This window comes from Telmatherina bonti (genome assembly GCF_933228915.1).
Source record: "Telmatherina bonti genome assembly, chromosome: 8".
Lineage (NCBI taxonomy): Eukaryota > Metazoa > Chordata > Actinopteri > Atheriniformes > Telmatherinidae > Telmatherina > Telmatherina bonti.
In genome coordinates, this window is record NC_136626.1 from 372970 (window position 1) to 398777 (window position 25808).

The window sequence follows — 25808 nt, forward strand, 5'->3', positions numbered from 1 at the left end:
TATATATATGTATATATATATACATATGTATATAAATATACATATGTATATATATATATATATATATATATACATATATATATATATGTGTATATATATACATATGTATATATATATATGTATATGTATATATATATACATATGTATATATATACATATGTATATATGTATATATATTAGCACTCCTTCAATATGCTTTTTGTGCAATAATGGTGCTTATTTCATATTTAACCAGCAGGGTTTGTGTATTTTAATGCCACGTGTAAAAATGTTTGTATTTTTATCTCAATCAGAATCCCATGAACTGTGCAGTCCTTGTTCCTTAATGTATGATTAGAGCCAAGTATAAACTTTGTTTTAGATCTGGTTCTGGTTCTGACTGGTTCTGGTTCTTCTCCAGTGGACCTTCTGCAGATGTTGGAGATGAACATGACCATTGCCTTCCCAGCAGCCCCTCTGCTCACCGTCATCCTGGCCCTCGTCGGTACGTGCTGTTCCAGACTGGTCTGGTCCTGGTCCCGGTCCTGGTTCTAGTCCTGGTCCTGGTCCCGGTCCTGGTTCTAGTCCCAGTCCTGGTCCTGGTTCTAGTCCTGGTCCTGGTCCCGGTCCTGGTTCTAGTCCCAGTCCTGGTCCTGGTTCTAGTCCTGGTCCTGGTCCCGGTCCTGGTTCTAGTCCTGGTCCTGGTCCCGGTCCTGGTTATAGTGCCCGTCCCGGTCCTGGTCCTGGTTCCGGTCCTGGTCCCGGTTCTAGTCCTGGTCCCGGTCTCGGTCCTGGTTCTAGTCCTGGTCCCGGTCCCGGTTCTGGTTCTACTCCTGGTCCTGGTTCTAGTCCTGATCCTTGTCCCGGTCCTGGTTCTAGTCCCGGTCCCGGTTCTGGTTCTACTCCTGGTCCTGGTTCTAGTCCTGGTCCTGGTCCCGGTCCTGGTTATAGTGCCCGTCCCGGTCCTGGTCCTGGTTCCGGTCCTGGTCCCGGTTCTAGTCCTGGTCCCGGTCTCGGTCCTGGTTCTAGTCCTGGTCCCGGTCCCGGTTCTGGTTCTACTCCTGGTCCTGGTTCTAGTCCTGATCCTTGTCCCGGTCCTGGTTCTAGTCCTGGTCCCGGTTCCGGTTCTGGTCCTGGTTCTGGTCCTGGTCCCGGTCATGGTTCTGGTCCTGGTCCTGGTCCTGGTTCTAGTCCCGGTCCTGGTCCTGGTTCTGGTCCTGGTCCCGGTCCTGGTCCCGGTCCTGGTTCTAGTCCTGGTCCTGGCTCTAGTCCTGGTCCCGGTCCTGGTCCTGGTCCCGGTTCCAGTCCTGGTTCTAGTCCTAGTCCTGGTCCCGGTCCTGGTTCTAGTCCTGGTCCTGGTCCTGGTTCTAGTCCCAATCCTGGTCCCGGTCCTGGTTCTAGTCCCAGTCCTGGTCCTGGTCCCGGTCCTGGTTCTAGTCCTGGTCCTGGTCCTGGTTCTAGTCCCAATCCTGGTCCCGGTCCTGGGTCTAGTCCCAGTCCTGGTCTTGGTCCTGGTCCCGGTCCTGGTCCCGGTCCCGGTCCTGGTCCTGGTCCCATTTCTGCTTCTGAGGTCTCGCTTCTCCCACGGCGTGCTGATGTCACTTCCTGTGTCCAGGCATGGAGGCCATCATGTCGGAGTTCTTCAACGACACGACGACGGCGTTCTACATCATCCTCATCGTCTGGTTGGCTGACCAGTACGACGCCATCTGCTGCCACACCAACACCAGCAAACGCCATTGGCTCAGGTGAGTCTCCTCTGATTGGTCCATCCAATTACCTCCTCGTGTTAAATTGTTGCCATGGAAAGGCCTATTGCATTGTGGGCGTGGCCTGTTCGGTCCCACGACTGATTGGTTGTGTTGGACAGGTTCTTCTACCTGTACCACTTCGCCTTCTACGCCTACCACTACCGCTTCAACGGGCAGTACAGCAGCCTCGCCCTGGTCACCTCCTGGCTCTTCATCCAGGTGAGCCCCGTCCTCATCCTCACAGGCCCCGCCCCTCACAGGCACCGCCTTTGGTTCAAACATGTTCTTCTTCTCTGCAGCACTCCATGATCTACTTTTTCCATCACTACGAGCTTCCTGCCATCCTGCAGCAGATCCGGATCCAGGAGATGCTGCTCCAGAACCAGCAGGGGGGTGAGAACCAGAACCAGACGGCTCTGCAGGACAACCTCAACAACAATCACACAGCTGCTGCAGGTCCAGCACCTGCCAACCCGCCCCCCCCCGGGTCCGTCGGATCCAGCCCCCCAGGACCGCAGCCCGACCCCTCCTCCCCACCTCCCGCTGCAGCAAGAGGTTCTGGGGAGGTTCGGTCCGAACTGAACTGGGTTGCGCAGACAGCTGCCATCCTCACAGAGGCCCTGAGCTCCTCCGTCGACTCTGGGGGAGGGGGGGCGGGGGGGGCGGGAGCAGCATCAGCTGGAGGTCAGGGGTCAGCCGGAGAAGAGATCAGTGTGGTGGCGGAGTTTTGGATGGGATCATCAGGAGCACCTGATGACGTTTCAGCAGGAGCTCTGGAGGAGGCGGAGCTCCGGGAGGCGGGGCTCCGGGAGGCGGGGCTCCGGGAGGCTGACACAGCCCCCCCTCACACAGACTGTCCCCCCTTCCGGAGTCCAGGTACAGACTCTGACTGCAGAGCACCTGAACAGAAGCAGAACTCGGATCAGAACCCGTCCTGAGAGTTCAGCTGATGACATCATCACACCTGAATGACTCATGCCTCAGTCAGCTGATCAGGCTGATTGATTAATAATCAGCTTTAATAACCAGTCACCAAACATCCAAGTTCACCTTTTGCTGATTGACTGGACCGGGTTAGTTGGTTCTGGACCAGTCCGGTCCAGTTCTGAATCAGAAATATTCACATCAAGCGTCCAAATGTGATCAATTCAGATCAATTAATTGATCGATTGATCAGAGAAATGTGACTCATTCATCAGATGAAAGAATAAATGGACTAATCAATAACTAAATTTACTGGTCGGTGATTTGTGGAAGTGATCACTCCAGTTGGACAAAAAACTCCACCGAGTCCTTATTGATCAGTGATTGATCGGTGATAGGCTTTGATTCTGAGAGACTTGTCAGAACTGATGCCTTATCAATAATCCTCAGCAGAGTAAAGTGATTGGTTCTGTCACCGCTCAGGCCCCACCTCCTGAGACGAGTTTTTGAGACCAATTGATTGTAAAATCTGACCAATCAGTTTCCATGTAAGATCGTGATGTCATCAGTAAGTCAGCAGACTTCATGGGGTGGGTCTCAGACCACTTGTCAATCAACTGATCGATTAATTACCATAGGGATCTGGGGTTTCCACCACTTTGACAGATTATCAGGGGTGTGGCCTGAGTGGCTGTTGGGAGAGGGGGAGGGGCCTGACATTTTTTCTTGGCCTCAGGGCTGTATGATTGCCTCTGATTGGTTGATCTGAAAATCATCTAATTGTATTTAAGTGTCAGTAAACATTGTGCACACCAGCCATGTTTCCTTTTTCTGAAGCCTCGTCATCGCCATGGAAACATCCGGATTTCTAGAAGAGTGCACGTCCTACACAGCTGCGGCCAAGTTCATCACGCTGGTGATGGAGGGAAAACATAGAAGAAGAGTTTCACTCACTGCTCCAAGCATCAATGTCGTCCAATCAGTGGCGGCCACTTCAAACTAAACTTTATAAAGAACTTCTTACGCACCAGTAGGAAATAGTCAAGTTCATAGAGTACAGGATAGAGATTCCTGTCTATCATCTTTTCCTTATTCCTTTTGTAGTTTCCTTCCATCCATCCTTCTGTCCATCCATCATTACATCCATCCTTCATTCCATCCATCCATCATTCCATCCATCCATCCATCATTACATCCATCCATCCATCATTACATCCATCCTTCATTCCATCATCCATCATTCCATCCATCCAGCATTACATCCATTCATCCATCCATCATTACATCCATCCTTCATTCCATCATCCATCATTCCATCCATCCATCATTACATCCATCCTTCATTCCATCCATCCATCATTCCATCCATCCATCCATCATTACATCCATCCATCATTACATCCATCCTTCATTCCATCCATCCATCATTACATCCATCCATCCATCCATCATTACATCCATCATTACATCCATCCTTCCATCCATCCATCATTACATCCATCCTTCATTCCATCCATCCATCCATCCATCATTACATCCATCCATCCATCATTACATCCATCCATCCATCATTACATCCTTACATCCATCCATCATTACATCCTTCCATCCATCCATCATTACATCCATCCATCCATCTTTGCATCCACCATTCCATCCATCCATCCCTCCATCCATCCACCATTACGTCCATCCATCATTCCATCCATCATTACATCCATCCATCCATCCATCCATCCTTCCCTCCATCATCATTCCTTCCATCCATCCACCTTTACATCCATCATTACACCCATCCATCCTTTCATCCATCCACCATTACATCCATCCATCTTTCCATCATTCCATCCATCCATCATTCTATCCATCCTTCCATCCATCCATCATTACATCCATCCATTATATCCATCCATGCACCCTTCCATCCTTCCATCCACCTTTACATCCATCATTACATCCATCCATCCATCCATCCATCCTTCCATCCATCAATCATTACATCCATCCATCCATCCATACATACATCCATCCATCCGTCCATACTTCCATCCATCCATCCTTCCATCCATCATTACATCCATCCATCCATCCATCCTTCCATCCATCAATCATTACATCCATCCATCCATCCATACATACATCCATCCATCCGTCCATACTTCCATCCATCCATCCTTCCATCCATCATTACATCCATCCATCCATCCATCCTTCCATCCATCAATCATTACATCCATCCATCCATCCATCCATCTTTACATCCATCATTACATCCATTCATCCATCCATCTTTACATTCAATTCAATTCAGTTCAACTTTATTTGTACAGCGCCACTTCACAACAATGTTGTCCCAGGACACTTTACATCCACATCATTTCGAGTCAATTCATACATATCCTATAATAGAAACCAACTGATTGCATCGAGTCATGACTTGGATCCAATCCTCCATCCTGAGCTGCATGAGGCGACAGTGGGAAGGAAAAATCTCCCCTTTAACAGGAAGAAAACCTCCGGCAGAACCCGGCTCAGGGAGGGCAGCCATCTGCCTCGACTGGTTGGGGTGGAGAGGACAGGAAAGACAGATCAACATGTACAACTGCACTTATTTAGGAAGACCTGCGGAAAAAAGGAGAAATAATTTAGAGACGGCAATATTGGCATATATTTATACATTGATATATTAGAGAAATGGAGCGAGGTACTTCTCAGTGCATCAGGTAACATCCCCATTGCTACATAAGTAATGGATGGCTAGACTACCCATAACTATAAGAGCAATGAGCAGAACCTGGACAGTTGGGTCCCGTACATGCAGACTCCAACTCAGGAGATGCTCATATCCTAACTATAAGAATCATGGAAAAGGAAGGTTTTCAGCTCCATCTTAAAGGTGTGGAAGGAGTCTGCCTCCTGAACCCACAGTGGGAGCTGGTTCCATAAGAGAGGAGCCTGATGGCTAAAGGCCCTTCCTCCCATAGGACTCTTTGAGACTCTGGGAACCACCAGTAAACCTGCAGTCTGAGAGCCAAGTGCTCTATTTGGAATATATGGAACTATAAGATCTTTTATGTACAATGGAGCTTGGTCATGGAGAGCTCTATATGTCAGGAGAAGAATTTTAAACTTTCTCCTGGATTTAACAGGGAGCCAGTGTAGAGAGGCTAAAACTGGTGAAATGTGATCTCTCCTGCTAGTCCTCATCAGAACCCTCGCTGCAGCATTTTGGATCAGATGGAGACTTTTCAGGGCATATTTGGAACAACCCATAAATAAGGAATTGCAGTAATCCAGTCTGGAAGTAATAAATCCGTCCATCTTCTGCTGCTTATCGGGGTGGAGTCGCGGTGGCAGCAGTCTAAGCAGGGAAACCCAGACTTCCGTCTCTCCAGCCTCGGGGGGGTTCCTGAGGCGTTCCCAGACCAGCCGAGAGATATAATCACTTCCTGCAGGAGTTGTTTCGGGTGTCCAGAAGTTAAAGTCAACAACTGTCAGGAGCACCAGAGATGAAGAATCTAAATATAAACCATGTAGCTCAGCTCAAAGCCGAAACACCGTTTCTGGAGTGTGCCAGTGGTACTCCCTAGGAACCCCCCCCCCACACCCATCTCCTCCTTTCCCCCACCCAGTCACCCACCCATAGGGCTTTTCAACCAGGCTGGTTCGGAGCCAGACTTAGTGCTGGTTCTTTGCCTCTGAACTGTCTTAAAAACCGGCTCCTGAATCTCACAACCAGTTCTATCCTGGCACCAAGTCTTTGCTGGGCCAGAGTGGAGAACAGGTTTCATGTTGTGTGTGTCAGCAGCTGGGGGCGGGCATTGCAAGTTGGGTCGACATCTTCATTCCAATGAACAAAATTGACTACAGGAGCAAGTAGAATTGTCCTGAGGAGGAAACTCTGTGTTTCCTGGCTCTTCGGACGTCCACAGAGATCTGAGACGGTGCAGCAGCTACAACAGGACACGGGTTTCAGGGTTTCAACCACCGGTCAACAAATTAGTTTCACAGATTTTATAGAAGATTTCTGGGGACCAGAAAAAGGAGCTGGGACTCAAAACAGTTTTTTTGTTTTTGTTTTTTTAAACGTGTTTTTGGTTAAATTTAGATTTTTAGAGAAAACAAATACAAGACATGTAGAAAAGCTAAATCTGTTGCATCTGAAAGTCAATCGTATGCAACAAAAGCACCATACCACAGTGAAGAAAGCACATCACCACCTTCATCAGAACAACAGGTTGTATAATAAAGAAAACAAGACACAAAAAGTCAGATTTCTCACCCATGCAACCCTCTACATCTACATAATTTTGCTTCAGAAAATTTAGGTATTCCATATTTACCCAATCTGGTCAAGCTTGTTTTTTGTTTGTAGAAGAACTTATTTCCTCTCGTGCCGAGTATAAAATCCTCTGCCTGGACCACTAAGCTGCGCTTCAGACCACTCCTCCTCTGCCAAGGCCTCCTCCAGGTCCATTCTCATAATAAATGCTTTGAGGACTCTTGGCATTCCAACAAGCATCATGTACAACGCTCTGTCCCCCAAGCGTAAAAGTCCCAAAGAGAGATCTTCTAAAGTGAACTGCCTGGCTGAAAGTCACCTTTGCCAAAAGAAATAATTCAGTGTTTTCTCCAGGAAATGCAAGGTTGTGTCAAACCATGACTCCACATCAGATGATTTTTTATTTAAAGAGAAGAAGCGACTCTTGGCTGCCAGTGGACACACGGTCTCTGTGTCACCTGAAGCAGGTAAACTAGTCATTTAAACCCTGGATGTCTTCAGAACGACATGAACATGAAGCAGATCATTCCTGACGGCACTGACACTGCCAAGGTTAATCTAGTGATGCTAAACCGTTAGTCTTGTTCTGTTCCACACATTTACATTAAATCCAGCGGTGTTTGTCAGACTGGAAAACGTCCCGAATTTCCCAAAACCACTAAGGAGGAGCTGCTGGGAGTGTGCATGGGTCGTGTTGCAGTAGATAAAAACAGCTTTAACATCAGTGTCTCCCACGGTCGAGGGGAACAGGCCCCAGTGGGCCTGGACTGGCAAGGGCCCACTGGGGCCCCTCCATCCGCATTTACACTCCTTATACATCAGCACACTCCATCATACCCACAACCACCCTGTCACGCCCCCTACCACCAACATACCCCCCACATACCCCCTACCACCAACATACCCCCCCACCCACATACCCCCCCAATATACTCCCCCCCAACATACCCCCTACCACCAACATACCCCCACCCACCCAACCCCACACTCTTACATTCCATTTGCAACTTCATCCATTTGCTCCTGCATGTCCTCATCTTTCCTTCCCAACATGTCCGTGTGAGATGCCCCTGGGGGAGCAGAGACCAGGAAGGCCCCGATCAAGGTCCCTTCTACCATCCCACAGACACAGCCAAGCCAGCAACCCCTAGGGCCAGCAGCACCCAACGAGGCCAGCCTAGACCCAGGTCTACTGGACAGCACTCCTCCCCTGCCTGAGATTGATATTTCAGGGACAGTTATACGTATCCAGTAATGTTTGAATGAGTTTATCATGGAAATTTTTGTAAATTTCAATGGGGATCCCATCGGGCCCAGGGGCCTTTCCCCCCTTCATTACACCAATAGATGCGAATATTCTGCGGTCGTTAAATTGAGATCTGGATTGGCCAAAATTTCTTGTTCAAAAGGTGTAATATTAATTGAATCCAAAAAGTGTTTTTGTTTTTGAAATGTCGAATTTGAAAAGTCAGTCATATAATTTTTTATAGAAGCTTAAAAATGCATTATTAATTTCCTTAGTATCATTAGTCTCCCCATTGTCATCTAACAGAACTGTATTAATTGCTCTTTCAGCTTTAGATATCCTAATAGGCCATGCTAAGAGCTTACTTGTCCCAACCCTTTGCTCATAGTAGGGTTGTTTGAGTTTCAGCAAGCTTTTTGTTGCCCTATCAGCAGAAAACACATTATATTTTGCCCTGAGTTTAATAAGCTTTGAATGATTTTTGGGACGCATTTTGAAGGGGACAAGCTTCTACTTCTTCAGTTGTTCCAATTCCGCTCTCCAAGATTTGTTTTTGGAGCTTGTAAAATTTATCATCTGGTCTTTCAGAAAGGCTTTAAACCATGTAACAGCCAAGGTTTCTGTTGTGTTATTTTAAAAAAATTATCAGTTTGTGTACCAATAAACTCCACAAACTCAGGGTCTTTCAGCCAAAATTACTGAAGACACCAGGTTGTGGAATTATTTAGACAGTCCTGGAGCAGGACCTGATATGCAGATGTGACTGTGGGGACCCAGCCACTGCTGATGGAGCCCGGGGATCCCAGAACCAGAGGGTCTGGCAGAGCCCTGCTGGTTGTGACTGTGAACAGTGTGGAAATGGATTTTATGGGGGACATGTGGGCTTGGTTTTCACCTTTGACCTCTGGGGGTGATGGATCCTCCTTGTCCTCAGACTGACTGTGGGATTTTCTGGAAGTAAAAGACTAATGAATGTGGCCGGCAGGCAGCACGAGTCCCACCCCGACTACAGAGTCAGATGATGTTTTCTGGAATAAGCTGCACCCTGATTCTGTCAGAAAGACTGTTGTGTTCACTCAGTTCTCTGTGGAAAACCTGGATCTGCTTCCTGGAACCTTTTTCCCCCTCTCTGATCCTTTACATGTCTCTCTTTATTACACATATGAACCTGATTTATCAACCAGGAATCTTTAATAGACATGTGTTGGGCACTTCCTGGCATGAATTTCTGCTTGTATGTTGATTGGGGGGGGGTGGGGGGGGGGGGGGGGGGGGGGGGGTGACTGTAGTGGATCTGATTCCTGAGCAGACCGAGTGGTCCGAGCTGAATGATTATACACACCTACATATATTCCTGGCCTTGTATCCACATGACCAGGCCACACAATTAGGCCAGAGATCAAACATTTTCATTATTTCTGCTTAGCTTCATACTACACTTTGAACATGCATACAAAGTTCTGCAGTCCTGCAGACTTTTGCAACTGAACAAGGTCTCAGTATTTTCTCTGCTCTGCTGCTGTGAAGCAAAACATCAGTTCTTACAGACAAAACAACTTCTGGCATGCTCTACATCTCTAGCTGTGCCTTATCACAAAACATTTATCTTCAGTGTCTCTGACAAAACATGCACCAGGCAGGCCGTTACGGTGGCAAACCTGTTTAAAGACAGCACACAGATGATCGCTGAGTATTCCCGGCTTGTGTACGTTTCTAATTTTCAGCCCAGACAACATAAGGCTGCATTAACTGTATGACAATAAATAAGGTGGTAATTTCCTGGCTTCGGTGTACGCCACTCAGGTGCAATATGACCAATTGAAGAAAAATATTAGGGAGGGTTGGAATCCTCCATGTTTTTATTTGCTGACAGCCCGGTGTGTTAGTCCTGATCTGACTAAGTTAGTCCTATTACTTTCACATCAAGTGCTTTTATTTGACGAGGGGAAGCAACTCTTGTGAAGGCTGCCAGTAGACAGCCCGTTCTCTGGCTCAACATGCTCAACAAATCATTAAAACCCTGTAAGTTTTCAAAATGCCGTAAACATGAGGCCAATCATCTGGGATAATACTGATCTTTCCAAGGTTAAGCTAGTTATGTTAGACCGTTAGCCTTGGCCTTTTCTGATACACACATTTGTGTTAAGTCCAGTGGAGAAGTGTGTGTAACAGTGAAAAAACAACGTTCTCAGGAAGGAGGTGTTGCTGTGTGTGTGGGTGAGTGTGTGCACGTGCACGTGTGTGTGTGTGTGTGTGTGTGTGTGTGTGTGTGTGTGTGTGTGTGTGTGTGAGTCTTGTTGTAGTGGATGAAATCATCTTTAACATCAGTGTTGGATGTTTTATTCCCGATTTGACTGTCAATCGACACACAGTCCTACATCCAGCCTCTCTACTCCCCGCTCCTGTCGATGACACGCTCCATGACTGTGTACCTGGACTGGCCATCCTCTGCACCCCCAGACCTGACCTCTCTGACCGACCTCTAGTTGACCCTGACTTGATGGCTCCGTTCTCAGAACCCAGACCCAGGTGTGGGTTTTGGAGCGCTGTGGAAACACCGTGGTTTCCTGACATGTGATGGTGACCCAGTTCGTCACCGTCGCCTTATTGACTCCCTTCTTTCTGCCATTTTGCTCCCTTGACAGGTTGCTGTATGCACACGTGCACTAACTCTTCTGACCCTGTCTCTACAGGTGACTCTCCTGCAGATGAAGGCTGCGTCTCTGACCCACCCTCCTTTTACAGCCTCTCACTTCCTCTTTTCTCTCACGGCCCACAGATGGAGAGATTTCCTCCTTGGTCTCTCTCAGGCCTTCCTTGGACCAAAGCACTTCCTCTCGTGCTGTTGTCCATGCGCATGCGTAAAAGGGGAGGACCAAATTGGTCCCCCCGTAAATTCTTTTTGCAGGTCCACCCGAATGGGCATGGGCCCCTCCGAGGCTCCCCCTCCAGACACGGCCCTGTGTGATAGTAATGTTTTAACATACTGTGCTGATCTCATGTGAACCTTTTCAGGCATTTGCTCTCAGGTTGCTGCAGACCTTCCTGAACCAGCGTCTAAGCAGCTCCGTTTACTTCAGCCTGGAGACTTTGTACTGATGAGAAGCTTCAAACGTCAATGGGACCACCCATTTCAGATTCTTCTGGCGACCCAGACAGATGACCGTACTACTTGGCTGCCCGTAGTATCCAACTACCATATCATTGCTGCAGGGAGGTTCCTGCACTGACCGTGGCTCCCCGGCTTGCTGCTGATCCTGACGCAGCAGAATAACGCACCACCCGACAGAGGGCAGAATAATCCCTGTGGTAGCGTGGGTAGTGAGACAGTCTACTCTCACACCTGAAGACCAGCCGCCGTTCTCAAGCAATCTCAGAGTGGAGTGACATTAGCGTACACCTGCAACAGTAGCGTGCCAAGCTCCAACGCAAGCTCCGCCCACCCGGCATCATAGAGAGAGATCGACCCTGGCATCCATTTAGGGTTCATGTCTGATCAATAAAGAGTTCAATGTGTTGCTTGGTTATTTTAGCTATCATGATTGTGTTTCCTATTGTCTTCTTTAATCAATCTGCTTCACCCCCTGTTAACCGCTCTGCCACTCACTACAGTTCCTTCTCTGCCCCGCGGTCGCTGAGTGCCCAGAAGGGTTCTAACAGGTAGACGCACCCTCTTCTATTCCCCAGCTAGCGCTCTAAGGAGCCCCTGTGCGGCCTACTCTGTCATTACGATACCTGCGCCATGTGTGTGCTCTGGTTCTTTGGATGGCATGGTGATCGGTGGACCGGTTACCAGTGGTGTTTTTATGATTCCACTTCTGCGTCTACTTGGGGGACCATTTTTTCCTAAACTGGGACTGACTGGTCTCCTTCCTCCTACATGGATAGTGAGAATTCTCGCAGGTGGTCTTGTGTGTTGAAATTAGACCTGACTAAGGCTACTCTGGTGTGCACGTTTAACTTCTGAGCCCCTTTTACAGTATCCTCATCCCAGCCAATATCGGGGTGACACTTTTAATAACTCCTGTTATCATATGAGGTTATTTGTGTATGTGTATGTTCCTTTCAGGATCAAAAGGGGGGAATGTGGTGGAATTATGCGTATAGTGTAGTTTTAATATGTTACTCCTTTATTAAGTTTCTTTTAGGTAGTACAAGATATATATTCTGCTAGTTGCTCGGCGTAGTCCATCCCAGAATTCCAGAATCTGTGAGACACCAGGAAACCGCACACACCAAACAGCAGAAACCCAGTTATCATAAATCCAATTGTGTAGAAATCCTCCACAGAAAGAAGCAGCAGGCACATGACCTTCATCACCTATCCATCAGCATGCATTCTGTCGGGACCAGCAGGATCCCCTTTGCCCATTCTTTGGGGAAAAAAAGATTTGATGAGTTGCACTGAGAGACCAGCTGACCAGATACATGATTTAAATTTGGAAGGGAATGGAGAAAGAGCCTCAGATAGATAGATGACAAGACAAAGAAGTGTAATACGATTTCTGTTTATCACGCTGCCACCACCTTTGTTAATCCGGTCTGGTCCAGTGTCAGAGGCAAGAGAGTACCCACCACAACAGTTTATAAGTATACACAACAAACTTTATTAGAAAAATGTTGATCCGGTAAAAATGTCTGGGACCTGCAGATGAAATAAAGGAGTCAGTAGGCAGAGCACTACACCACGTTCTGCGTGCAAACACTGCAAACCAAAAGGAGCTATTAACACCCAAAGAGGCACACAAGAACAGCTGCACAGCAACACCACACAGCACACTAGGGGGATTCACCAACACCACCCCTTTAAGGACCACTGCAACACCACGTAGGTCACGCCCACATATGACGTGTTACTCGTCTGACTGACCGCCTTAAATGACAGCTCCCAGACTTATAAAAGATATAAAAACTGTTAATAAAAGTTATAAACAAATACAAAAAAAGTTATAAGAATAGAAAATGGTGACTTATCCTGCCCCGGTCTGACGACAAGACCCTCCCGTGGGGCGGAAGGATTAAAGTCTGCTGGACCCAACGGTGTTGCGGCTCCTGCCACGAAGGGCGAACTGGCAGTGCTGATCCGCTCTGTGTTTGATGTCTTTGCGTGGATTCAGTTGTCGAAACAGACGAAGGAGCTCGGAGATGCACCGGCCAGGCACTTACTAATCCCCGGACCCTAACTACCTAAAGGAGGCATCCAGCCTCCCCTCCTAATCGCAGGAACGCAGCTCCCCTAGTCAGCTGTCTTCGCTGCGAACAGCACCCCCCCACCAGAGTGCCGCCGCGTACGCAGCCGCTGAGCTCGGACAATGCTTGTCAAACGCCGACAGACAGCCACACTGTCGTCCAGTCCCCCGTCGCTCTTCTCAGTCTCTCATTTCTCTCCTCTGCCCCCCCCCCAGGTGAGCAGCACCAGTGATCTTCGTCTCGTCCGACACACCCACATTACAGAAGCAACAGGTCAGAGTGGGAACGGGAGGGAGAGAAAAAGCATCCGTCCTCTCCGAGAGCAGGAAGTGAAGTGATTGCTGATTATTTTGAGATATTTATTTATTCATGAAATAGGATGGTAACTGGATGGAAGTGCAGGGTCTTTTCCTACTTTTAATAGTACTGTAATATTAGCCAAGTTTATATTGGAGTGTATTTTTTGATTCTCTTTTATTTCTGAAACCATGTTGTAAAGTTGGAGCCAGTGTGGTCCAGAATTCTTTATAGAAATCAGCTGGGTAACCATCTGGACCTGATGCTTTATTATTTGGCATGTGCTGCATGTGCTCACTGACTGAAATAGGTGAATCTAAAGATATTTTATTTTCATGTTTAAACTTTGGAAAATTAATGTTACTGAGAAATTGTTCAATATTCTCATCTGTTGGGTTTACTTATGATTTATATAATGGTTTGTAAAATTCTTTAAAAGTATTTGTATAATATAAATATAAAGTAGAGGTGTGGACACAAATGCAGAGATGAGGCAGAAGCTGAGTAGGTTCCAGAATTGTCGTTTTATTAACTACACAGGCAGAGGACTAAACTCAAGCTCAAACACAACTCAATGGACCAGTAAAACCACAAGTGAGGGGTATAAATACACAGAGCCAAAGCCACACACAGGTGTCACAAATGAACAAAATGATCCCAGGTGAACTAATGAACATAGAACAAGGCAAAACAAGAAAAAACTACAAAATATAAGAGGAAAGCAGAACTAAGGACACAGAAAACACAACCTCATGAAGGTATTGTTTATCTTGTCAGGATCATGGATGATATTTCCATCTAGATCTTTTTTAGACAAGATTGTTGTTTCCTCCTTTTTGTGTTTTTAATTCGTTTGCCAGGAACCTTCCAGATTTGTTGCCATGTTCAAAGTTCTCCAAGCGAAGTCTTTGCATCAAGAATTGTTTTTTAATCCATTATTTCATTAAGCTCAAGTTTAGCTTTCCTTATTTTGCCCAATGTGTGTTCTTCCTGGGAGATAAGGTAAGCATCTTCTAGTGATTTAATTCTGAATTCTAACTCTGAGATTATTGAAGTTTCCTTGTTTTTCTTGTGAGAAGAAAAAGAAATTATTTCCCGTCTCATTACTGCCTTTCCTGCTTCCCACAGAACACACGCTGAGGTTTCAGAGAAATGGCTGTTTTCTACACATAAAGCCCATTCTCTTTTAAAATAATCAATGAACTCAGGATCTTTAAGTAATGACGCAATAAATCTCCAGTTTCCAGAAGTTTCATGTCTCATCAGCGAGCCGCTCGTTAAGAAATAATCTAATCTAGAATAGGAAAGGTGAACTGAAGAGAAGAAGGTGTATTCTCTTAGTGTGGGAAGGTGAGAGCGCCAAGCATCGCAAAGACCAAAATCCTTCATGGACTGTTTCACAGTTTCTGATGATTGCCAAGCTCGATACTTTCCTGTGGTACCTTAACGTGTGCTTGGTCAGCTATTGTGTTTATACCAACCCCCCCCCAAACGATTAATGGATGATTTGAATGACCTTGAAGTAAAGTGAAGACAGAGTGAAAGGAGGAAGGGTCATCCACATTTGGTCCATTTACTACACATACCTTAATTTTGTATCGATAATATAATTATCATGAATCTGCATTCTGGATCTGTAACTGTACTGTCAGTGTTAAAGTTTAGACTTTTATTAAGAGTAATGACTTTGCCTGGAGTTGGAACAGGCTGAGTAAACATGCAGGAATTGTGTTGTTAAAAGAAGATCTATTGTTGAGTTTGATAAATGAGTTTCCTGTAATAAGACAATGTAGCTCCTGCAGCTGCTTAAACATTATTTTACCTCTTTTTCCTTGTACCAGCTCTACGCACATTCCACGTTACAAACCTCAGTGTTTTTGTGTTATGACTAAATGTAATTAAAACTGGGAGGTGGGTCGGTACTGAGTGCAGCGATCAAGACCACCTAACCTAACCCACAAGCATATTGATAAACATGTATCATGTGTATCCATGTATAATTTTATGTATGTTACCATGTATTATGTTGACAAGTATAATCAATTCATATAACCATGTATCATATGAATGTTAACTATGTAACATGTATTTAACCACATGTCATGTATATTTATAACTACATATCATATGTACATATTTAACTATGTATCATGTATGTTCATAGGCATGTATAGATGGTATAATTAACTCATATGTAAGAGACAGAAAAGGGGTAGGAAATATTCTGTCTGATCAGAAATCAGCTGGTCCAAAAGCAGGTGTCATGATCCGGCTCAGACATTCTGTTGTTGGTCTTGAACTGGTTTTTCAGGTCTGATCTTGGAGCTGGAGCCTCTTTCACCAATTCACACCAATGAGGCTGGACTTTTTTTTATTTTTATTTTTACCTGCAGTCCAGGTGAGGAGCACAGACAGGGTCATGCTGAGACTGAAGCACGGTGGCGGTAGCGTCATGGTCTGGGGCTGCATGAGAGCTTCCAGCACTGTTAAACTACAGTTCATTGTAGGGTTCATGATATCGTGACGTACTGAAGCAGAGCAGGACCCTCAGAAACTGGCCAGTATTCCCACATAACGACCCCAGACTCGCCTCCAAGGCACCCACCTTCCAATAGAAGCCGACGGTAAAAGTGATGGACTGGTGGAGCACATCTCCCCATCTAACCCCACGGAGCGGCCTGAAAAGGTTCTTCCTCACCGTGACATCGTTTTAGTTATCAATGGAACTGCGATTGTTGCTTCAAATATTTAATTTCCGTTAAACCTGCCAATGTCTTTTTTTCTTGACCTTGTTGATAATCATCTATTCCTCCACCCTTCCGGCAACTTTGCTTTACCTTAAAGCTTTGTAGAAAAAAGTTACAGGAATTTCTCCAAAAGCAAAGTTTATTCAGAAAAACAACACAACTGTGTGTTTATGTGGGTTTGGTGAGCAACTGAGTGGAAAACTCGTACAAATCTTTATTGACTTTCCTCAGTGTCTGAACTTCCTCTTCTAGTTCTGCAATCCGAACCTTCGTGTTTTCACCATCACCAAACTGCGACTGCAACAAACATCAGAATCATAACATTAGAAACATTAAAATAATAACATTAGCAACATTAGCATCATAACATTAGAAACATAATCATAACATTAGAAACATTAGCATCATAACATTGAAATCATAACATTAGCAACATCAGAATAATAACAGAATCATAACATTAGCATCATAACAGAATCGTAACATTAGCAACATCAGAATCATATCATTAGCGACATCGCAATCATAACATTAGCATCATATCAGAAACATTACAATAATAACATTAGCAACATTAGAATCATGACATTAGAAACATCAGAATCATCTGAGCGTGTTGTAGGACCCGCATCACCGTGCGTGGACGTCGGGAGCGTGTTGTAGGACCTGCGCGTGGACGTCGGTAGCGGCAACAGAACTGGAGCTCAGATGGCGCTAACAGAACCAGGACTGGGTCATAATAGAGCCTGACTTCCTGTTCCGACCAAAGTAAACTGTCCCACCTTAAGCCCCGCCCCCTCTCACCTTGTCAGTCACAGCAGTCATCAGTGAGTGCAGCCTGTCAGCTTTCTGCAGGTAAGTTTCCTCCTCCACCTGCAAAGAAAACATCACAAACAACTCAGGAATGACATCATCACCAGGTTTGAGTTACCTGTCTGAGCAGCCAATCAGAGACAGGACTGATTCTGTACCTGCAGGTGGAGTCCAGGTCGAACACACACGTCGGCCACATCTCCACTGCTGCCATCGGAGGCGTTCAGGTGTCGGCTGAAGCGCGGCAGAGGAACTGCGGGCCGACTGTCGGGCAGGAACATGTTAGACGGCGCCACCATGATGACGGCGTTGGTCACGGGCCCTGAACACACACAGGAAGTGATGTAACTTCTAAGAGTTCCATGTTACTGAACTTGTGCTTCTGAAACATGGATCAATAACGTTGAGGTGATCAATCAATACATCATTTGGGTGAATCTACACTTTGGTCCAAACTATTCCGTCACGTCTTCGCCAAGTCTTCGTCCGGTCTTCGTGGGACGTCTTTGCCACGTCTTCGCCACGTCTTCGTGGGACGTCTTTGCCAAGTCTTCGTCCTGTCCTCGTGAGACGTCTTTGTCACGTCTTCGCCACGTCTTCGTGAGACGTCTTTGCCAAGTCTTCGTCACGTCTTCGTGAGACGTCTTTGCCAAGTCTTCGTCACTTCTTTGTTACGTCTTCGCCACGTCTTTGCCAAGTCTTCATGGGACGTCTTCGCCAAGTCTTCGTCACGTCTTTGCGAAGTCTTCACCACATCTTTGCCAAGTCTTCACCACGTCTTCATGTGACGTCTTCGCCAAGTCTTCGTCACGTCTTTGTTACGTCTTCGCCTCGTCTTCGTCATGTCTTCGTGGGAGATCTTCGCCACGTCTTTGTGGGACGTCTTTGCCACGTCTTCGTGAGACGTCTTTGCCAAGTCTTTGTCCTGTCTTCGTGAGACGTCTTTGCTAAGTCTTCGTCCTGTCTTCATGAGACGTCTTTGTCACGTCTTCGTGAGATGTCTGTCACGTCTTCGCCACGTCTTCGTGAGACGTCTTTGTCACGTCTTCGCCACGTCTTCGTGAGACGTCTTTGCCAAGTCTTCGCCACATCTTCGCCACGTCTTCGCCAGGTCTTTGTGAGACGTCTTTGCCAAGTCTTCGCCAAGTCTTTGTCACGTCTTCGCCACGTCTTCGTGGGATGTCTTCGCCACGTCTTTGTGAGACGTCTTTGCCAGGTCTGTCACGTCTTCGCCATGTCTTTGTCACGTCTTCGCCACGTCTACGTGGGACGTCTTCGCCACGTCTTCGTGAGACGTCTTTGCCAAGTCTTCACCACGTCTTCGTGAGACGTCTTTGCCAAGTCTTCGTGAGACGTCTTTGCCAAGTCTTCGTGAGACGTCTTTGCCACGTCTTCGTGGGACGTCTTCACCACATCTCCGTCACGTCATTGTCACGTCTTAGTGAGACGTCATTGCCAAGTCTTTGTCACGTCTTCGCCAAGTCTTCGTGGGACGTCTTCGTGGGACGTCTTTGCCACATCTTCGCCACGTCTTCCCCATGTCTTTGTCACGTCTTTGCCAGGTCTTTGTCACCTCTTCGCCATGTCTTCGTCACGTCTTCGCCACGACTTCGTGGGACGTCTTCGCCACGTCTTCGTCACGTCTTCGTCACACGTCTTCGCCAAGTCTTCGTCACGTCTTTGCGAAGTCTTCACCACGTCTTTGCCAAGTCTTCACCACGTCTTCATGTGACGTCTTCGCCACGTCTTCGTGAGACGTCTTTGCCAAGTCTTCGTCATGTCTTCGTGAGACGTCTTCGCCACGTCTTCGTGAGACGTCTTTGTCACGTCTTCGTGAGACGTCTTTGCCAAGTCTTCGCCACATCTTCGCCACGTCTTTGCCAGGTCTTTGTGAGACGTCTTTGCCAAGTCTTCGCCAAGTCTTTGTCACGTCTTCACCACGTCTCCGTTAGACGTCTTTGCCAAGTCTTCATGGGACGTCTTTGCCAAGTCTTCGTCATGTCTTTGTTACGTCTTCATGAGACGTCTTTGCCAAGTCTTCGTCACGTCTTTGCCACGTCTTCATGAGACGTCTTTGTCACGTCTTCGCCACGTCTTCATGAGACGTCTTTGTCACGTCTTTATGAGACGTCTTTGCCAAGTCTTCGTCACGTCTTTGCCACGTCTTCATGAGATGTCTTTGCCAAGTCTTCGTCACGTCTTTGCCACGTCTTCATGAGACGTCTTTGTCACGTCTTCGCCACGTCTTCATGAGACGTCTTTGTCACGTCTTTGCCACGTCTTCATGAGACGTCTTTGCCAAGTCTTCGTCACGTCTTTGCCACGTCTTCATGAGACGTCTTTGTCACGTCTTCGTGAGATGTCTTCGTCACGTCTTTGCCACGTCTTCGTGAGACGTCTTTGCCAAGTCTTCGTCACGTCTTTGCCACGTCTTCATGAGACGTCTTTGCCACGTCTTCGTGAGACGTCTTTGTCACGTCTTCGTGAGATGTCTTTGTCACGTCTTCGCCACGTCTTCGTGAGACGTCTTTGCCAAGTCTTCGTCATGTCTTCATGAGACGTCTTTGTCACGTCTTCGTGAGATGTCTGTCACGTCTTCGCCACGTCTTCGTGAGACGTCTTTGTCACGTCTTCGCCACGTCTTCGTGAGACGTCTTTGCCAAGTCTTCGCCACATCTTCGCCACGTCTTTGCCAGGTCTTTGTGAGACGTCTTTGCCAAGTCTTCGCCAAGTCTTTGTCACGTCTTCGCCACGTCTCCGTTAGACGTCTTTGCCAAGTCTTCATGGGACGTCTTTGCCAAGTCTTCGTCATGTCTTTGTTACGTCTTCATGAGACGTCTTTGCCAAGTCTTCGTCACGTCTTTGCCACGTCTTCATGAGACGTCTTTGTCACGTCTTCGCCACGTCTTCATGAGACGTCTTTGTCACGTCTTTATGAGACGTCTTTGCCAAGTCTTCGTCACGTCTTTGCCACGTCTTCATGAGATGTCTTTGCCAAGTCTTCGTCACGTCTTTGCCACGTCTTCATGAGACGTCTTTGTCACGTCTTCGCCACGTCTTCATGAGACGTCTTTGTCACGTCTTTGCCACGTCTTCATGAGACGTCTTTGTCACGTCTTCGTGAGATGTCTTCGTCACGTCTTTGCCACGTCTTCGTGAGACGTCTTTGCCAAGTCTTCGTCACGTCTTTGCCACGTCTTCATGAGACGTCTTCGCCATGTCTTTGTGAGACGTCTTTGTCACGTCTTCGTGAGATGTCTTTGTCACGTCTTCGCCACGTCTTCGTGAGACGTCTTTGCCAAGTCTTCGTCATGTCTTCGTGAGACGTCTTTGCTAAGTCTTCGTCACGTCTTCGCCAGGTCTTTGTGAGACGTCTTTGCCAAGTCTTCGCCAAGTCTTTGTCACGTCTTCGCCACGTCTCCGTTAGACGTCTTTGCCAAGTCTTCATGGGACGTCTTTGCCAAGTCTTCGTCATGTCTTTGTTACGTCTTCGCCACGTCTTCGTGGGACGTCTTTGTGAGACGTCTTTGTCACGTCTTCGCCACGTCTTCGTGGGACGTCTTTCCAAGTCTTCGCCATGTCTGTCACGTCTTCGCCACGTCTTCGTGAGATGTCTTCGCCACGTCTTCGTGGGACGTCTTTGCCACGTCTTTGCCACGTCTTTGTGAGATGTCTTTGCCAAGTCTTCGCCAAGTCTTCATGGGACGTCTTTGCCAAGTCTTCGCTACGTCTTCGTGGAACGTCTTTGCCAAGTCTTCGCCACGTCTTCGTGAGACATCTTTGCCAAGTCTTCGCCACGTCTTCGTCATGTCTTCGTTAGACGTCTGTCACGTCTTCGCTACGTCTTCGTGGAACGTCTTTGCCAAGTCTTCGCCACGTCTTCGTGAGACATCTTTGCCAAGTCTTCGCCACGTCTTCGTCATGTCTTCGTTAGACGTCTGTCACGTCTTCGCCACGTCTTCATGAGACGTCTTTGCCAAGTCTTCGCTACGTCTTCGTGGAACGTCTTTGCCAAGTCTTCGCCACGTCTTCGTGAGACATCTTTGCCAAGTCTTCGCCACGTCTTCGTCATGTCTTCGTTAGACGTCTGTCACGTCTTTGCCAAGTCTTCGCCACGTCTTCGTGAGACGTTTTTGTCACGTCTTCGCCACGTCTTCGTGAGACATCTTTGCCAAGTCTTCGCCACGTCTTCATGGGACGTCTTTGCCAAGTCTTCGTCACGTCTTCGTCAAGTCTTCGCCAAGTCTTAGTGGGACGTCTTCGTCACGTCTTAGTGAGACGTCTTTGCCAAGTCTTCGTCACGTCTTTGCCACGTCTTCATGAGACGTCTTTGTCACGTCTTCGCCACGTCTTCATGAGACGTCTTTGTCACGTCTTCGTGAGATGTCTTTGTCACGTCTTCGTCACGTCTTCGTGAGACGTCTTTGCCAAGTCTTCGTCACGTCTTCGCCACGTCTTTGCCAGGTCTTTGTGAGACGTCTTTGCCAAGTCTTCGCCAAGTCTTTGTCACGTCTTCGCCACGTCTCCGTTAGACGTCTTTGCCAAGTCTTCATGGGACGTCTTTGCCAAGTCTTCGTCACGTCTTTGTTACGTCTTCGCCACGTCTTCGTGGGACGTCTTCGCCACGTCTTTGTGGGACGTCTTTGTGAGACGTCTGTCACGTCTTCGCCACGTCTTCGTGGGACGTCTTTCCAAGTCTTCGCCATGTCTTTGTCACGTCTTCGCCACGTCTTCGTGAGATGTCTTCGCCACGTCTTCGTGGGACGTCTTTGCCACGTCTTCGTCATGTCTTTGCCACGTCTTCGTGAGATGTCTTCGCCACGTCTTCGTGGGACGTCTTTGCCACGTCTTTGTGAGATGTCTTTGCCACGTCTTCGCCAAGTCTTCATGGGATGTCTTTGCCACGTCTTTGCTACATCTTCGTCATGTATTTGCCACGTCTTCGTGGGACGTCTTTGCCAAGTCTTCGCCACGTCTTCGTGAGACATCTTTGCCAAGTCTTCGCCACGTCTTCGTCATGTCTTCGTTAGACGTCTGTCACGTCTTCGCCACGTCTTCATGAGACGTCTTTGCCAAGTCTTCGCCACGTCTTCGTGAGACGTTTTTGTCACGTCTTCGCCACGTCTTCGTGAGACATCTTTGCCAAGTCTTCGCCACGTCTTCATGGGACGTCTTTGCCAAGTCTTCGCTACGTCTTCGTCATGTCTTCGTTAGACGTCTGTCACGTCTTCGCTACGTCTTCGTGGAACGTCTTTGCCAAGTCTTCGCCACGTCTTCGTGAGACATCTTTGCCAAGTCTTCGCCACGTCTTCGTCATGTCTTCGTTAGACGTCTGTCACGTCTTCGCCACGTCTTCATGAGACGTCTTTGCCAAGTCTTCGCTACGTCTTCGTGGAACGTCTTTGCCAAGTCTTCGCCACGTCTTCGTGAGACATCTTTGCCAAGTCTTCGCCACGTCTTCGTCATGTCTTCGTTAGACGTCTGTCACGTCTTTGCCAAGTCTTCGCCACGTCTTCGTGAGACGTTTTTGTCACGTCTTCGCCACGTCTTCGTGAGACATCTTTGCCAAGTCTTCGCCACGTCTTCATGGGACGTCTTTGCCAAGTCTTCGTCACGTCTTCGTCAAGTCTTCGCCAAGTCTTAGTGGGACGTCTTCGTCACGTCTTAGTGAGACGTCTTTGCCAAGTCTTCGTCACGTCTTTGCCACGTCTTCATGAGACGTCTTTGTCACGTCTTCGCCACGTCTTCATGAGACGTCTTTGTCACGTCTTCGTGAGATGTCTTTGTCACGTCTTCGTCACGTCTTCGTGAGACGTCTTTGCCAAGTCTTCGTCACGTCTTCGCCACGTCTTTGCCAGGTCTTTGTGAGACGTCTTTGCCAAGTCTTCGCCAAGTCTTTGTCACGTCTTCGCCACGTCTCCGTTAGACGTCTTTGCCAAGTCTTCATGGGACGTCTTTGCCAAGTCTTCGTCACGTCTTTGTTACGTCTTCGCCACGTCTTCGTGGGACGTCTTCGCCACGTCTTTGTGGGACGTCTTTGTGAGACGTCTGTCACGTCTTCGCCACGTCTTCGTGGGACGTCTTTCCAAGTCTTCGCCATGTCTTTGTCACGTCTTCGCCACGTCTTCGTGAGATGTCTTCGCCACGTCTTCGTGGGACGTCTTTGCCACGTCTTCGTCATGTCTTTGCCACGTCTTCGTGAGATGTCTTCGCCACGTCTTCGTGGGACGTCTTTGCCACGTCTTTGTGAGATGTCTTTGCCACGTCTTCGCCAAGTCTTCATGGGATGTCTTTGCCACGTCTTTGCTACATCTTCGTCATGTATTTGCCACGTCTTCGTGGGACGTCTTTGCCAAGTCTTCGCCACGTCTTCGTGAGACATCTTTGCCAAGTCTTCGCCACGTCTTCGTCATGTCTTCGTTAGACGTCTGTCACGTCTTCGCCACGTCTTCATGAGACGTCTTTGCCAAGTCTTCGCCACGTCTTCGTGAGACGTTTTTGTCACGTCTTCGCCACGTCTTCGTGAGACATCTTTGCCAAGTCTTCGCCACGTCTTCATGGGACGTCTTTGCCAAGTCTTCGTCACGTCTTTGTCAAGTCTTCGCCAAGTCTTAGTGGGACGTCTTCGTCACGTCTTAGTGAGACGTCTTTGCCAAGTCTTCGTCACGTCTTCGCCACGTCTTTGCCAGATCTTTGTGAGACGTCTTTGCCAAGTCTTCGTCACGTCTTCGTCACGTCTTTGCCACGTCTTTGCCAAGTCTTCGCCACATCTTCGTGAGACGTCTTCGCCACGTCTCCGTGAGACGTCTTTGCCAAGTCTTCGCCACGTCTTCGTGGGACGTCTTCGCCACGTCTTTGTGGGACGTCTTTGCCAAGTCTTCGTCTTGTCTTTGCTACGTCTTCGTCCTGTCTTCGTGAGACGTCTTCGTGAGACGTTTTTGTCACGTCTTCGCCACGTCTTCGTGAGACATCTTTGCCAAGTCTTCGCCACGTCTTCATGGGACGTCTTTGCCAAGTCTTCGTCACGTCTTTGTCAAGTCTTCGCCAAGTCTTAGTGGGACGTCTTCGTCACGTCTTAGTGAGACGTCTTTGCCAAGTCTTTGTCACGTCTTCGCCACGTCTTTGCCACATCTTCGTGAGACGTCTTTGCCAAGTCTTCGTCACGTCTTTGCCACGTCTTCATGAGACGTCTTTGTCACGTCTTCGCCACGTCTTCGTGAGATGTCTTTGTCACGTCTTCGCCACGTCTTCGTGAGACGTCTTTGCCAAGTCTTCGTCACGTCTTCGTGAGACGTCTTTGCCAAGTCTTCGTCACGTCTTCGTGAGACGTCTTTGCCAAGTCTTCATCACGTCTTTGCCAGGTCTTTGTGAGACGTCTTTGCCAAGTCTTCATGGGACGTCTTCGCCACGTCTTTGTTACGTCTTCGCCACGTCTTTGTGGGACATCTTTGTGAGACGTCTTTGTCACGTCTTCGCCACGTCTTCGTGGGACGTCTTTCCAAGTCTTTGCCATGTCTTTGTCACGTCTTCGCCACGTCTTCGTGAGATGTCTTCGCCACGTCTTCGTGGGACATCTTTGCCACGTCTTCGTCACGTCTTTGCCACGTCTTCGTGAGATGTCTTCGCCACGTCTTCGTGGGACGTCTTTGCCACGTCTTCGTCACGTCTTTGCCACGTCTTTGTGAGATGTCTTCGCCACGTCTTCGTGGGACGTCTTTGCCACGTCTTCGTCACGTCTTTGCCACGTCTTCGTGAGATGTCTTCGCCACGTCTTCGTGGGACGTCTTTGCCACGTCTTCGTCACGTCTTTGCCACGTCTTTGTGAGATGTCTTTGCCAAGTCTTCGCCAAGTCTTCATGAGACGTCTTTGCCAAGTCTTCGCTACGTCTTCGTGGAACGTCTTTGCCAAGTCTTCGCCACGTCTTCGTGAGACATCTTTGCCAAGTCTTCGCCACGTCTTCGTCATGTCTTCGTTAGACCAATCCAATCCAATCCAACTTTATTTGTAAAGCACTTTAAAACAACCACAGTGGACCAAAGTGCTGTACAGAAGAATAAGACATAAAACAGCTATACAATTAAAACAATAAACAAAACAAAACAAAAAATAAATAAATAATTAAAATAAAAATAATAGTACATTCAACATCTCACATGGTGTCAAAAGCCAAGGAGAAAAGATGGGTTTTAAGATGAGATTTAAAAACAGACAGAGAGGAGGCCTGTCTGATGTGGAGAGGCAGATCATTCCATAGTTTAGGAGCTGCCACAGCAAAGGCACGGTCACCTCTCAGCTTGCGCTTCGTTTTAGGTACACTCAGGAGCAGTTGATCAGCTGACCTGAGAGAGCGGGGGGGTGTATAGGGCTGCAGCAGCTCGGAAAGGTAGGGCGGGGCAAGACCATTGAGGGATTTAAAAGTAAATAAAAGAATTTTAAAACTGATCCTAAAACGTATGGGCAGCCAGTGAAGTGAGGCTAAAATGGGGGAAATGTGCTCGTGTTTACGTGTGCCAGTTAAAAGACGTGCAGCAGCATTTTGCACCATCTGAAGACGGGCCACGGAGGACCCACTAACCCC

General features: G+C 47.7%; 2 protein-coding genes across 2 annotated transcripts in view; one reads left to right on the top strand and one right to left on the bottom strand.

Moving 5' to 3' along the window:
• The first annotated feature begins 392 nt into the window (after window positions 1-392).
• Window positions 393-3469, top strand: tmem259 (transmembrane protein 259). The gene is made up of 4 exons (XM_079244551.1): window positions 393-484; window positions 1595-1727; window positions 1850-1949; window positions 2030-3469. Exons 1-4 carry the CDS (start codon window positions 415-417, stop codon window positions 2666-2668), a joined length of 942 nt encoding a protein of 313 aa, XP_079100677.1. The 5' UTR covers window positions 393-414; the 3' UTR covers window positions 2669-3469.
• Window positions 3470-15838: 12369 nt separating this feature from the next.
• The window catches only part of wdr18 (WD repeat domain 18), a gene marked incomplete at its 5' end in the record, with an annotated part of 57408 nt that continues 47438 nt past the window's right edge, over window positions 15839-25808 (bottom strand). The window contains 3 exons of the mRNA XM_079244525.1: window positions 15839-16713; window positions 17221-17289; window positions 17388-17551. Coding sequence (XP_079100651.1) covers window positions 16585-16713; window positions 17221-17289; window positions 17388-17551 — 362 coding nt within the window. The 3' untranslated portion in view covers window positions 15839-16584. The remainder of the gene's footprint in view (window positions 16714-17220; window positions 17290-17387; window positions 17552-25808) is intronic.